The sequence below is a fragment of the Microcaecilia unicolor genome, chromosome 2, assembly GCF_901765095.1.
Source record: "Microcaecilia unicolor chromosome 2, aMicUni1.1, whole genome shotgun sequence".
Lineage (NCBI taxonomy): Eukaryota > Metazoa > Chordata > Amphibia > Gymnophiona > Siphonopidae > Microcaecilia > Microcaecilia unicolor.
Window position 1 is genome coordinate 573,968,461 of NC_044032.1, and position 14,848 is coordinate 573,983,308.

The 14,848-nt window shown below is 42.0% G+C and overlaps 1 protein-coding gene and 1 non-coding gene across 2 annotated transcripts in view; both read left to right on the top strand.

Moving 5' to 3' along the window:
- Positions 1-878: 878 nt before the first annotated feature.
- Positions 879-14,848, top strand: part of LOC115462198 — a 62,254-nt gene continuing 48,284 nt past the window's right edge. The window contains exons 1-2 of the mRNA XM_030192213.1: positions 879-960; positions 1,416-1,690. Coding sequence (XP_030048073.1) covers positions 1,423-1,690 — 268 coding nt within the window. The 5' untranslated portion in view covers positions 879-960; positions 1,416-1,422. The remainder of the gene's footprint in view (positions 961-1,415; positions 1,691-14,848) is intronic.
- TRNAG-UCC lies at positions 3,947-4,019 on the top strand. The gene has a single exon. It is a non-coding gene; the product is annotated as a tRNA-Gly (tRNA).

Consider the following 14,848-nt stretch of genomic DNA (forward strand, 5'->3'; position numbering starts at 1 on the left):
TTCCAAAAGTATCTGCCAGTATAAACCCAATACAGAGATACACATTTTATTTAATATTTCCTTTGCATATGCACACCATTATTTTGCTTTTGTTGTTTTTAACTATTTTTTACTGTACATAATGTTGCCTCAATACATTTTATATGTATTTATATGCATTTAAATATTCTGCTTTTGGTTTTTAACTCTGTTATTTTCTACATATGTTTTAAAATTAAAATATAATGTTTTTTATTATGTTATTATTACACTTTAGATACACCTTACTATATATTTTAGCATATGTATGTTATTTATTAGTGTATTGTTTTTATAATTTTCATTTATTTACATTTGATCATAGACTCATGATGCAGGCCTAACGGCTGAAACACAACGTTGTGTCGAGTCTCTTCACTTTAATAAACTTTTCTTTATTATACATCTTCTCAGTCTTTGGCATCCTTGGTCGTCCTCCCACTTTTATTTTATATTGTTGTTTTCCGTGGGGTGTCTTGAGTTCTCCGTCTTTTGGCGGATTTTTTTCTTGTACTTTCTCTTAAACACAACAATCATTATTCTTTGATGTAAACACATTTTCTAGAATAAATGGGTAATAAATCTGAGCGTACTCTGAGCATATGACAGCATCAGTGCACAGTAGGTGTAAACTGTTTATCTCCTGTCATTTATCTTCCCTTGGAAGGTACAGTTCACTAACACCTAGGAAGGCCAGGTTATGTTAATTATGGCTGGACCTCCCTGTGCTGCCTGCCTCTCAAAAGCACTGGCAGCACTGTGCTGGAAAGGAGATTTAACATACCAGTAAGTTTCCTGTTGCCTGTAGCAACCCTCTCCTTATTCAATAAAAAGGACAACACTGGGCTCAAACACTGGGAAGGCTGGTGAAGAACCTCAGAGCAATTCGGAATTACTGCCTGAAAAAAATATTCTCTGGATTCTGAGACTACGTTTCTTAAGGTATCACAGAGACACAGTCTGAAAAGCGTCATGCTCGGATAGATGGATTTTATCTTTAATGATGGGAATTGCTTTTGGTCCCCTGCGGGGGGGGGGGGGGGGATTAAGGTGCTAAATAAGTCTAAAAATAGACAAAAGTAGAATTTTTGATGCTTGTCAGACAACATAACTAAAACAATTCAAAAACCATTTTCTGTAAAGAAAAATCGTAATTGTAATGTATTTTGTAGAAGTCTCAGGGGTTCTATTTCTTCCACTAATAAAATGTCTGAATTTCTTTTTGCTATTTCTGCAAGTGAGTGGTTGTGCGGGTTGGCTGTGTCTGACGTTATTTTTGTCATGACTTTCTGCAGCTACAGTAACAGATTTGTGCTTTTGTTCTGTGAGGTGACAAGCTTTGTGTTGATATAACTGTACCAAGCTAAGAAGTTCTGTGCCTCGTCTTTCCACTGCAGGCTAGTAATGTCTGGTCACCTGCTCCCAGTCCCCAGCTCGGGCCTGCCCCGACTCCCCGTGATCCAGCACCCGCTCTCCCTACTCGGGGACCCAGAAACCATCTCCCTGCGAGGCTTCTCCCGGGCGCCCTGCGAGACACAGTCGAACAGAGCCCCACACACTCCAGAGAAATGTGGCCCAGCTCCTATCCTCGCCCCCCTGCAGCACAACATCCCGGAAGGGGTGCAAGTCATAGCTTCTGCAGACCCCAGCAAGACTCGGCTCCCCATCTTTGGTAAGTGACGGTGACTGCCTACGGACTAATCAGTACTCAGAGATTACCAGGGCTTTTTTTGAGGGGTTACTTGTGGCCCCTTTTCCATTGTTTGTGAAAATCGACTCATGGTCCCCAAGTTTTAATGAAAGAGTTCAGGCTCTACACACCAGTTCTGCCTTGTCATAGATTCTGTGACTGGTTGCAGGGGGCCTGGCTATTGTGGGTTGGGTCCCTCAGTGATCACCCCACCCCTGAAGGGTGGCCTAGCATTTGAGTACCGCACTTTTTTCACTAGAAAAAACACACTGGATATTACAGTTTTCCTCGAGGACTAGGGAGTTTGGCAAGTAGATGGTGGACAAGGGCAAGTGAAATTAATGTGCTTCAATAAGTGTGAAGAGAACAGTTAGCAAACCTTCTTTCACTGTTTAAGCAATGAGAGGTGTAGCTAGTGACATGGCACTATTAGCAAACATTTGTGGGGGGTTTTTTTTAAACGTTTAGTTGACAGTTAAAGCAAATAAGATTAGTGAGATCTCCTTTAATTCCTTTTTTTTTAAGTTTAATTCCTATGAGAGTTTTAGTGTACTTGGAAATTGTTGCCTAATCTTTGTCTCATTAGATACTTAAGCACTGTATCATCATCAGAATACAATACAGGTGAGACAAATAGCTGCAGGGTGCACTCCGGGAACGGATGTGGGTATAGTAAAAGGTACATTTATTTTATTTTATTTATTTATTTATTTATTTGTGGCATTTATACCCCGCTCTTTCCCGCTCGATAGCAGGTTCAGTGCGGCTTACAAAGTATGGTACAAAGTATCACAGAGATGATTCAAAGTACTACTGCTATCCCAAAATTTGTAAAAGAAAGACACTGGGGGATCACAGTTTAAGAAAGGAGACCTGAGACAAGAACAATGAAGATACAACAGATCCAAAATAAAAACAGAAAAGTTGACATTTTGAGCAATCTAACACAAGCTGGTGCCTTACAGATGTTTTCTGTTTTGCCTGCTGTAACCTTCTAGAAAGGAATAAGAATAGTATTTCCAGTGCTGCTTGCATGTTTAATTTGTACATTGAAGTTAAATAACGATATGTGCTCAGCCTTAAGATGCAATGCAGGTATCTGGTGCTGTTATGATCTGGTCACCTGGGCTCTGAGTTTTGGGGGTTTTCCTGATCCTGAGGTTTACTTGAAGGTGGAAAGGAGGAAGTGCATTTTCTGCCACTGGATAGTGTCAGCAGTGGTCACATAGCAGAAACTGTGCACTAGTCAATTTCTGACACTCATGCATATCAAAACACACCAGCATCCTGCTTCTCTGCAGACTGTCATACTTTCCACTCTGTCCCTCTCTGCAGCTTTGCTGACCGCCTTCCTAGTGGCTGGGAAGGTTTTGCAGCTTATTTGCATATTCCTCTCAGCTAATCCGGGTTGACTCCCCAATCCACCTCAATCCTCTCTGGCCTCTTTTCCTGCTACCCAGCACTGCTACCAGTTGCTTGCTAGATGCTGGAGAGGATTTGCCATCCATCTGCATATTTCTCCCAGTGTCCTTCAGGGTGACTCCCAGGCCCACTTAAATCCACTCTGGCCTCTGTTCCTGCCACCCAGCACTCCTGCTGCATCCTCTTCTCTTCCTAATTTTATTCCCCATATCAAACCACTAAATATCTCAAAACAACATTGCCCATTTTCTGCGTTCTTCACCTCGCCATCTATTTTGTCTTCTATCTTCTTCTCAGCTCTCAAGCTTCAACATTTTCTTCCTTTCATTAAACCATCTCCATTCAGTCTGACTGCATCTCTTCTTTGTCACCATCATCATGCCTCCTCTACTCTTCTCTGTCCACTCCATCTTCCTATTCACTCCACTACCTCTCCGGATAGTAGTCATTCATCAACTTCCTGATAAGCCCCTCACATCCTCTCTCACCGATTTTGACTCCTGGCTTTCCTTCTTTCTCAAACCAACCTCCTCTTTTCTCATTCTTGAGGACTTTAACATTCATGCTAATGACCACTCTGACTCTTGTGCCTTTATGTTTCTTGCTTTAACATCCTCATTCAATCTCCAGCTATGCTCATTACCCCTACTCACCACTATTGCCACTGCCTCAATCTTGTTTTCTTCTCCAACTGCTCACTCTAATTTCTCCACCTCAGTTCTTCCCCTCTCGGACCATCATCTGATAAGTTTTATATTTAATCATCCTCTCTCTCACTCTCATCCAATCTCCACCAATACATTTAGGAATCTTCAGGCTATTGGTGGTATAGCGGTGAGCATAGCTGCCTTCCAAGCAGTTGACCCGGGTTCAATTCCCGGCCAATGCAGTTCTGCTGCTTCCTGGAGGTGTGGCCTAATGGTTAGTGTAGAAGGCTTTGATCCTGATGACCTGGGTTCAATTCCCACTGCAACTCCTTGTGACCTTGGGCAAGTCACCTAACCCTCAATTACCCCAGGTACAAAAACTTAGAATGTGAGTCCTCCAAGGACAGAGAAAGTACCTGCACATGTGTACAGCACTGCATATGTTTAGGAGCAGTTTAGAAATTATTAATAGTAGTAGTACCATTGACCCTTGTATTCTCTCCACCCCAATTTCACCTCTCTTCTCATCCACTATGTTATCCAAGACTGTTCAATGAAACTGTCTCTTCCTATAATACTATTTTCTCCACTGCTCTGGACACTCTTGCAACTCCCATTCCCTCTTTTGTAAGGCGTACCAAACCCAAGCCTTAGCTGACCTCCTGAATCCATTACCTACATTCATGTACCCACTCTGCTGAATGCGTTTGGCTGAAATCCTGTGCCTATGCCAGGCTTCATACATTTCAAAATCTTGCTGGCTTCCTTCCAGCCTGCTATTACACTTGCCCAACAAGACTATTACATCTCTTGGCAAATCCTCTTGGCTCTAACCCTCACAGTCTCTTTGCTACATTGAACTCTTTCGAAGTGCTTTCACCTCCAGCCTCCCCCACTCTTCACTTTTTCCACAGACTATGGCTGAGTACTACAATATTCACAAGATTAACCTTCAGTTATCCACCAGGTCATCTTCATATCCCCTTCCTCCACTTAATTCTCACAACCTGTCTTCAACTCTTGTCACCTTTTCTTTCTTTTCTAATATCACTGAAGAGGAAACTGCCCATCTTTTTTTTCTCCTTCAAACTCACTACCTTTTCCTCTGATCCCATTCCCACCCATCCACTCAGCACTCTCTCTCCTACTGTCATCCCTTCTATCTGTCATATCCTCAGTCTTTCACTTTCACTGCAACTGTTCCTGCTGCTTTCAATTATACTGTGGTTATACCACTCCTCAAAGAACGTCACTGAACCCTACATGCCCTTCCAACTATTGTCCCATCACCCTCCTTCCTTTCTTATCCAACCTACTTGAATGTGTTGCTCATCACCATTGTCTTGACTTTCTTTCATCTCAAGCTATTCTTGAGCCACTATAATCTAGCTTTTGCCCTCTACATTAAGTAGAAATAGCTCTCGTCAAAGTCTCAGTTGACCTGTTCCTGGCTAGATCTAAGGGCCTTTACTCAGTTCTCATCTATATCCTGCTATTGATACTGTTGATCACTATCTACTTCTTTATTCACTGTCCTTACTTGAATTTCAGTGCTCTGTTCTGTTGTGGTTTCCTTCTTATCTTTCCCATTGTACTTTTAGTGTATACTCTGGTGGATTCTTCTTAGCTGCTATCCCACTGTCAGTTGGTATATCTCAGGGCTCTGCCTTGGGACATCTTCTGTCTGTATACTTATTCTTTTAGGGGCCCTGCTGCAAATAACTCAAGCTAAGCTTTAGTAAAAGACCCCCCTTAATGTTTTGATCTCCTCCCATGGTTTTCAGTATCATCTTTGCGCTGATAACTCCCAGATGACCGAGAGGTAAAAGGGGCACTCAGGGAAGACAAAGCCATAGCATAGAGATTAAATAAATTGTTAACTTCGGTCTTCAGTGAGGAAGATTTGGAAGAGATATCCATGCCAGAAATGGAATTCAAAGCTGATGAGCTAGAGAAACTGAATGAAATCTCTACAAACCTGGAAGATGTAATGGCGCAATTTGACAAATTGAAGAGTAGCAAATTGCCTAGACCGGATGGTATTCATCCTAGAGTACTGATAGAATTGAAAAATGAACTTGTAGAACTATTGTTAGTAATATGTAATTTGTCTTTAAAATCAAGCATGGTACCAGAAGATTGGAGGATGGCCAATATAACACTGATTTAAAAACCTAATTCCAGAGGTGATCCGGGAAATTGCAGACCGGTGAGCCTAATGTCAGCAAAATGGTAGAGACTATTATAAAGAACAAAATTACTGAGCATATTCAAAAGCATGGATTAATGAGTCAAAGCCAACATGGATTTAGTGAAGGAAAATCTTGCCTCACCAATCTATTACATTTCTTTGAAGGGGTGAACAAACATGTGGATAAAGGTGAACTGGTCAGTACTGTGTATTTGGATTTTCAAAAGGCATTTGACAGAGTACCTCATGAAAGATTCCAGAGGAAATTGGAGAGTCATGGGACAGGAGGTAGTGTTCTATTGTAGATTAAAAACTGGTTAAAAGATAGAAAACAGAGTAGGGTTAAATGGTCATTAGTCTCAATGGAGAAGGGTTGATAGTGGGGTTCCCCAGGGATCTGTGCTGGGACTGCTGCTTTCTAATATATTTTAAAATGATCTAGAGATAGGAGTAACTAGTGAGGTAATTAAATTTGCTGATGACACAAAGTTATTCAAAACTGTTAAATCAGAAGAGGAATGTGAAAAATTACAAGAGGACCTTAATGAGACTGGGAGACTGAGCATCCAAATGGCAGATGATGTTTAATGTGAGCAAGTGCAAAGTGATGCATGTGGGAAAGAGGAACCTGAACTATAGCTACATAATGCAAGGTTCCACATTAGTAGTCCACCGACCAGGAAAGGGATCTAGGTGTCATCATTGATGATACACTGAAACCCTCTGCTCAGTATGCGGCGGCGGCTTAGAAAGCAAATAGAATGTTAGGTATTATTAGGAAAGGAATGGAAAACAAAAATGAGGATGTTATAATGCCTTTGTATCGCTCCAAGGGGACAACCACACCTCAAATATTGTGTTCAATTCTGGTCACCGCATCTAAAAAAAAGTTATAGTGGAATTAGAAGAGGTACAGAGAAGGGCAACAAAAATGATAAAGGGGATGGGATGACTTCCCTATGAGGAAAGGCTAATGTGGCTAGGGCTCTTCAGCTTGGAGAAAAGACGGCTGAGGGGAGATATGATAGAGGTATATAAAATATTGAGTGGAGTGGAACAAGTAAACGTGAATAGCTTGTTTACTCTTTCCAAAAATACTAGGACTAGGGGGCATGCAATGAAGCTACAAAGTAGTAAATGTAAAACAAATCAGAGAAAATAATTCTTCACTCAACATGTAATTAAACTCTGGAGTTCATTGCCAGAGAATGTAGTAAAAGCAGTTAGCTTAGTGGGATTTGAAAAAGGTTTGGATAGCTGCCTAAAAGTTCATAATCATAAGCCATTGTTAAAGTGGACTTGGGGGAAAATCCACTGCTTATTTCTAGGATAAGCAGCATAAAATGTACTGTTTTGATATCTTACCAGGTATCTGCAACCTGGATTGGCTACTGTTGGAAACAGGATGCTGGGTTTGATGGACCTTTGGTCTGTCCCAGTATGACATTATTTATGTATTTAGATCTTCCTCTCCACACCAGAGATTTCACCTGCTTCTCTGACATTGCTGACCTGTTGTCTCACCACCATCTGAAACTAGATGGAACTTTTTATCTTTTCCCCTAAACTCACTGCTCCTCTTCCCCCATTCTCTATTTCTGTGAATAACACTCATCCTTACTGTCTTGAAAACTTGTAAACTTGATTTATTTCCTCTCTTTCTCTGCCCATATCTACCAGGCTGCTAAAACCTGTTGTTTCTTTCTCTATATCATCACCAAACTTTGTCCCTTCCTTCTAAGCACGCTACCAAAATACTTATCCACACTCTCATCACCCCACGCATAGCTTACTGCAACTTGCTTCTCTCTCCCCTCCAATCTGTTCAAAATTCTGCTGCAGGTCTTGTCTTCTGCCAGTGTTGCTACACTCAAATAACCCCTCTCTTGAGGTCACTTAATGGGTCTCATATCCATTTCCATATACAATTCAACTCCTCTTACTGACTTACAAGTGTACTCATTCTATAGTTCCTCAGTATCTGTCCTGACTCCTGACTTATCTTTTCCACACCCCTCCCCAGGTAAGTCACTCTTAACTGTACCCTTCTCCTCCACTGCTAAATTCAGACTCTGTTCCTTTTATATTGCTGCACCATATGCCCGGAATTGATTTCCCAAGCATGCTCAATTTCACTAAAAGGAGCATGCAGGACGTGAGGGGAAGACAGAGCAGGGCAGGCAATGTGGTGGCGCTGGAGACCGGCACTGGACAACACTTTAGCTAGCGGGGGTTGGAGACCCCCACCAGCCAAGGTATTTGCTGTGGCAGTGGGTGGGGAGCAGCAGGGTGGTGGGCCGGGAAGGTGGTGGTGGGGCGGTGGCGGGGCGGCAGACCAAAATGTGCCACCCCACCTTAGTCTCTGGCCCCCTCGCACCGCGAGGTCTGGCTATGCCCCTGGTTCAGTACCCATGTTTTTTTAATCATTCCCATAATATATATCCCCCTAGTCACTTATTTGAATAGATTGTAAGCTCTGTCAAGCAGGGACTGTCTCTTACAAGTTTGTACTTAGCGCTGCATATGTCTAGCAGTGCTATAGAAATGATACGTAGTAGTAGTAGTTATTGTCCACATGTGCCTTTGCCCTTTGCTTCTTTCTTTCTTTGGGTGTCTCTATTGTTCTTCCCTCCCTCTGCCAACTCCAAATAACCTTGGAAGTGCAGTGCAAATTAATTGTGAATATCAGTGCCTAGAGTGCCAAGATTATGGGGTCAATAAAAGTGTTGAACTAGAGGGTATTTAAGTCTATCTTGTTTTTCTAACCCTTGGTAGCCAGCAGGAAGAATAACATTTAATAGTGGGAACTAACAGGGGCAGCTCTTTTCTATTCCTCTTTCTGTGACACATTTGTGGAGCTTGAGTTCAAAATCAAGATATTCTACAGTATGTCATATCCAGACTGTTCCCAGGTTATCTTTCTCTTTCCTAAACAAGAGAACAACGTCACTGGTCAATAATTGCCCACTCCTCCCCTTCGCCTGCTGAAGACTGCAATAGAAGGAACTACCATTGTGCTTTTGAGTCAACTCTTTTATATATTTAACGATTGAATTGTAATTAAAATTTTAATTCCTTCTGTGCTTTCCTTTTGTTAATGACTCTGTTGCACCCTAGTCACCTTTTCTGTTGTGCTCCCTTATCCCCTATCCCTTTATTTTTTAATTGTTAACCACTTAGAAGTACTTTTTATGATTTGCGCTGTATCAAAATAAACTGAAACTAAAACTACAGTACCCATAGAAGCTGCTTGAAATTCTGCTCTGGATTAAATGTTTCACCCTAAGTGAGGGCCTTGAGATTTCTCTGACCAAATTATTGCTATAACTACCTTTGGTGAGCTTCTAATCTAAAGCCTGAGCCCACTCACCATCTGAAAGAGCAGAGCCTCAGTAGTTGTTGCTGTGCTGTGATGCGATGCTTGATGTAATGAATGATGAACAGGTCAAGTGAAAGGCACAGGTCTTTCAGAAAACCCCAAAATCTGGAAACAGGAAAGTCTCCCAGCGTTGTAGCAAACTGTCTCTTGGGTTGTGGTACTATCTGAGACATTTTAACTTTGCAAGAGCTATCCAAAAAGACCAGTGAAAAAGTGCACTCCAATGATTTCATTTTGTGATAGATTCTGAGTTTTTGGCATAGGCCTGTAGGTGAAATACAGACTTTCCTGTGGTCTTCCCATTTTGTGTGTGTGTTGGGGTAGTATTATTATTAATTGGATAAATAAATAGATATGAGAAGGAATATAAATTTGGGCTGTTTAATTCAGTTTATGCTTAATTGAAGTAATATTGTATTGGATGATACAACTGAAAAGACATGAGATAAATCCAAAGGAATAGCCTCGTGGTTAGGGAGGTGGAGTTTGGTCCTGAGAAACTGAGTTCAATTCCCACTTCAGGCACAGACAGCTCCTTGTGACTCTGGGCAAGTCACTTAATCCTCCATTGCCCCATGTAAGCCACATTGAGCCTGCCATGAGTGAGAAAGCACGGGGTACAAATGTAACAAAAAAAAAATCTCTTCCATTTTATCTTTTGTGCTATTTTTTTGTATTATGTTGTATGTTCTGTTTTATTGCATTGTACCAAATGTATTTAATTTATGTTGTAAAATGCCTTACAGCCTTGATAGGGAGAGATGGTTTCTAAATTGGACAAATTAGGGGTCCTTTTATTAAGCTGTGGTAAAAGGGGCCCTGCACTAGCAGCAGCAGCCATTTGTGCTGAGAGCCAGGGCCTTTTTCACTACAGCAGGTGAAAATAGCCAAAAATGAAATGGCCATGTGGTAAGTTTGCACTTGCCGTGTGGCCATTTGGGGGGGGGGGGGGCACTTACTGCCACCCATTGAAGTGGCAGAAAGGGCTCCTGCGCTAACCTGGCAGTAACTGGGCAGTGCACAACACTGCCCAATTATTGCAGGGTAACCCCCTGCGGAAATATGTTTTCAATATTCCTGCTGGCACTGGAAATGGCATGCACTGGGGCGGAACTACCGCCGGCCGGCACTCACGTTGGGCCAGCAGTAATTCCGGGCTGCCATGTGACCAGGGCTTTTTTTGAGGGGGTACTTGGGGCACTGAGTACCGGCACCTTTTCCATTGTCTGCTAAAATTGAACCATGGACCCCAAGTTTTAATGAAAGAGCTCAGGCTCTACATACCAATTCTACCTTGTCATAGATTCTGTGACTGGTTGCAGGGGGCCTGGCTATTTTGGGGTGGGAGCCTCAGTGATCACCCCACTCCATGGCCTAGCATTAGAGTACCGGCACCTTTTCCCCTAGAAAAACAACACTGCACATGACAACCCTTTAGTAAAAGGACCCCTTTCAGAGGTACAATTGTCAGACTGTCTGCATTGGGACAAGGTCTACTTGTGATTTTTTTATCCAGGACTTTGCACAATTTTCAAATTCTCAGTAGACATGTATTTTTACTTTGAAACCTGCTACTTGTACAAAACACCAGTGCCTGTGTAGATGTTTTTTTTTTCATGCACAATAACGTGGGCAGAGTTAAAATTGCAATCTCCATCTATTATCTTCCTTCTCCAATCTAAATATGTCCCCGGGAACATCTCTAAGTGCAGCTGGAAGACTTGTGTTGTTCCAAAGCACACCTAGTTTTAGCTCTGTTGACAGAAAGAAGTTTTCAGATAACCTGACTTTAAAAGTTGCTGTCACATTGTACGATTAACAGGATGAGGTTGAGGTCAAACAGGTAGAAGGAGAAATTAATACTGAAGAATGTACATGCATGTGAGAGGAGAGAAAGAAGCCAAGGGGTCTGCTCAGTGAATACTTTAAGAAGACTGTTTATGCCGTGAACTATTAAACAGGCATGAGTCAATATTTAAATTTCATGTCCAGCGTTTCTTCTTCTTTTTTTTTTATTAGTTTTAAGTAAAACATCCATCCAAAGTCATTACAAAATATAATGTAACTTCCATTCCACAAGAAGAACTATATGATAACAAACATATAATCAATTAAAATGAACTAATTTGAATTAAGTATATAGCAGGTATACACAAATGGAAGTTGTATAAAAATAAATAATAACTTGGAGGGAAAAACGAAGGACAGAGGGTAAAATTAAGAAAGGGAAGAAAGGGGAAAAAGGGATCATAATAGTGTGCTCAGGTGGCTAACTAGTAGGGTTTGATTCCAAATATTGCTGCAATGTTAACCAAACTTTGTGATTAGACATCTGGAAATGATCAGTATTGGCTGTACAATATTTATGAATTTGTAAAACATTATTCCACCAAAAATGAATGTTAAGTTGTGAATTATTCTGTAGCCAGTGTTTCTTTTACATGCTAGCCAGCAGCATTTAAACACATACTGAGATATTGAGTGCTGGCCACTATCCTGATATTGGTGCTGAATATCTGGGTATGCCACTGGCCGTATTCAGTGTCTGTATGTGGATAACTATTCGGACAATGCAGTTATCTGGATACTGATGATGAACATCATTATCAGGCTTCGCTCTTGGCCCAGATAGCACCGAGGTAGTCTGTGATGATTTTCAGCGGCATTATCCAGATAATGCCGCTGAAAATCAGTGGTTGGCCCCTGCAAGACTACCAGTAGGGTCAACCTGCACCATTTGAACCCAGTGCCCAACAGGCTGGGGCCAACTGGGGATTGCTGTTGCCCCATCCATTAGATACAAGAGCGACCCCTGATTGAACTTAGAGGGGTTTTCAGGAAGTGTGGGATCTTTCCCAGGGGAAAGGGGGCTGTGACCATTAGGAGTAATTGTTGAGGGGCTGTTACTTGGGAGTTTGTTGGGGGAGGAGATGGGTTGGGACTGATTCTTTAAAAGCACTGGCCCTTTTAAGTAGGCATGATGCTCCTAAGGAGGAAAAATAAGGCAGCTTGCAAATTGTGCTGTAGCTGCAGTAAAATGTGACACTTTACCACAGCTTAGCAACTTCCTCCCTTGGTCAATAATGCATAACATTTAACAAAAATAATCAATCCCAGAATAGAAGGCATCAATCAAATCAACTTCTCTGGAACCCCAATCTGAACTAAAATTGATCAAGCAAGTCTTCAGAAACAAAAAGCAAAAATTATTATGGGGGTCTTTTACAAAGGCACGGTAGGAATATATGGGCATCTCTAGCATTTGGTGCATGCTTATTTTTAGAGTGCACTAAAAACACTAGCATGCCTTTGTAAAAGACCCACTATCCAGCTTATTTTCGAAAGAGAAAGACGCCCATATTTCGACCCAAATCGGGAGATGGGCGTCTTTCTCCAGTGGGTGCCCAAATCGGTATAATCGAAAGCCGATTTTGGGCGTCTTCAACTGCAGTCTGTCACGGAAATGGGCAAAGTTGATGGGGGTGTGTCGGAGGTGTGGTGAAGGCGGGACTGGGGCATGTTTATCGGCCGAGGAGAGATGGGCGCCCTCGGCCGATAATGGAAAAAAGAAAGGCGTTTTTAGCGCGAATTTGGGTCACTTTTTTTGGACCCTTTTTTTTCACGAACAAGTCCCAAAAAAGTGCCCTAAATGACCAGATGACCATCGGAGGGAATCGGGGATGACTACCCCTGACTCCCCCAGTGGTCACTAACCCCCTTCCACCAAAAGAAAACCAACTTTAACAACTTTTTTTCCAGCCTGTATGCCAGCCTCAAATGCCATACCCAGCTCCATCACAGCAGTATGCAGGTCCCTAGAGCAGTTGTTAGTGGGTGCAGTGCACTTCAGGCAGGTGGACCCAGGCCCATCCCCCCCTACCTGTTACACTTGTGCTGGTAAATGGGAGCGCTCCAAACTGCCCCCAAAACCCACTGTACCCACATCTAGGTGCCCCCCTTCAGCCATAAGTGCTATGGTAATGGTGTAGAGTTGTGGGCAGTGGGTTTGGGGGGGGGGATTTGGGGGGCTCAGCACCCAAGGGAAGGGAGCTATGGACTTGGGAGGTATTTTACTTTTTTTTTAGTTGTTACAAGTGCCCCCTAGGGTGCCCGGGTGGTGTCCTGGCAAGTGAGGGGGACCAGTGCACTACGAATTCTGGCCCCTTCCACGACCAAATGCCTTGGATTTGTTCATTTTTGAGCTGGGCACCTTCAGTTTCCATTATTGATGAAAAACAATACTGCCCAGCTCAAATCCGCACAAATCCAATGCATTTGCCCGGCACAAACCATATTATCGAAAAAAAAGATGGACGCCCATTTTTTTCGAAAATACGGTCTGTTCCGCCCCTTCACGTACCCATTCTCAGAGATAGACGCCCATGGAGATGGGCGTTCACGTTCGATTATGCCCCTCCACTTGCATGGAAAAGTGTACAATTCATTTTTGCGTCATTTTCAAAGTTTCTTTTTCCAATTCTTGGATTTTGCTTAGTTTCAACTTTATGTTAATAAAACATTTTTGTGTTAGAACTTTTTTAACATATTCAAATCAACTTTACACATATTAATTTGTAGGTAAATGCTTGTTAAATCGATTGTGCTTGCACTAATTTTTAAAGGCATCTTAAGCAAACTAATGGGGGAAGTTATCAACATAGGCTACTGTTAAGACTGGTTATTTTACCACGAGCTGTGGTATTTTTGCACAGGGTCTCATTGCATAAAATGGGATCCTGTGCTAAAATAGCACGACTTATGGCAAAATAACCCATCTTAATGGAAGCCCATGTTGATAACTTCTCTCCTAAAAATATGCTAACACACATCTCTAAAAAGAATTAAAAGGATTGTTCATAACGCCAAGCCTTCACCACTTTATCATAATGCATGAGATTCTATTCCACCTTCAGTTCCTTTAGTAGTGAATTTGATAGTACCAGTTTATAGTTTCTAACATCGACTTCCTAGAGCTTAACAATCTTCTATCTGAAGGAGGGAGGGGTACCCTTAGTGCCATTTGCTGAGAGGATCTCAAGGTCCTTTGTAGTTCATGTGATTCTAATAATTCTGCTAAACACCCAGGTGGAATATAAATAAGAATTCAAGGCATCTTTTACAAAGCCACACTAGTGATTCCCGCATGGCAAATGAGAGGAAGCCCATAGGAATTGAATGGTTTCCTCTCATTTGCCACACTGAGAATCAATAGTGCGGCATTGTAAAAGAGGCCTTAAATAAATTACTAATCCCCTGTTTACAAAGCCGCTAGCGCAGCTTTGTAAACAGGGAGTCAATAAGGTCTTGATCTGGCTTTTTCAGAAGGAGCTGTGTATTTGGTTACAGTCCCTTCCTCAGAATCTTTCTGATGGAAGGTCCTTCACTCTATGTAACTAGTAAACAAATTATAAGAACAGTTATTAATCTGCCTGTTGTGATCCAGTGGACTGTACATTATCTCAGATACTGGTATGTGCTGGAGTCTTGTGGTTAATGCTTGT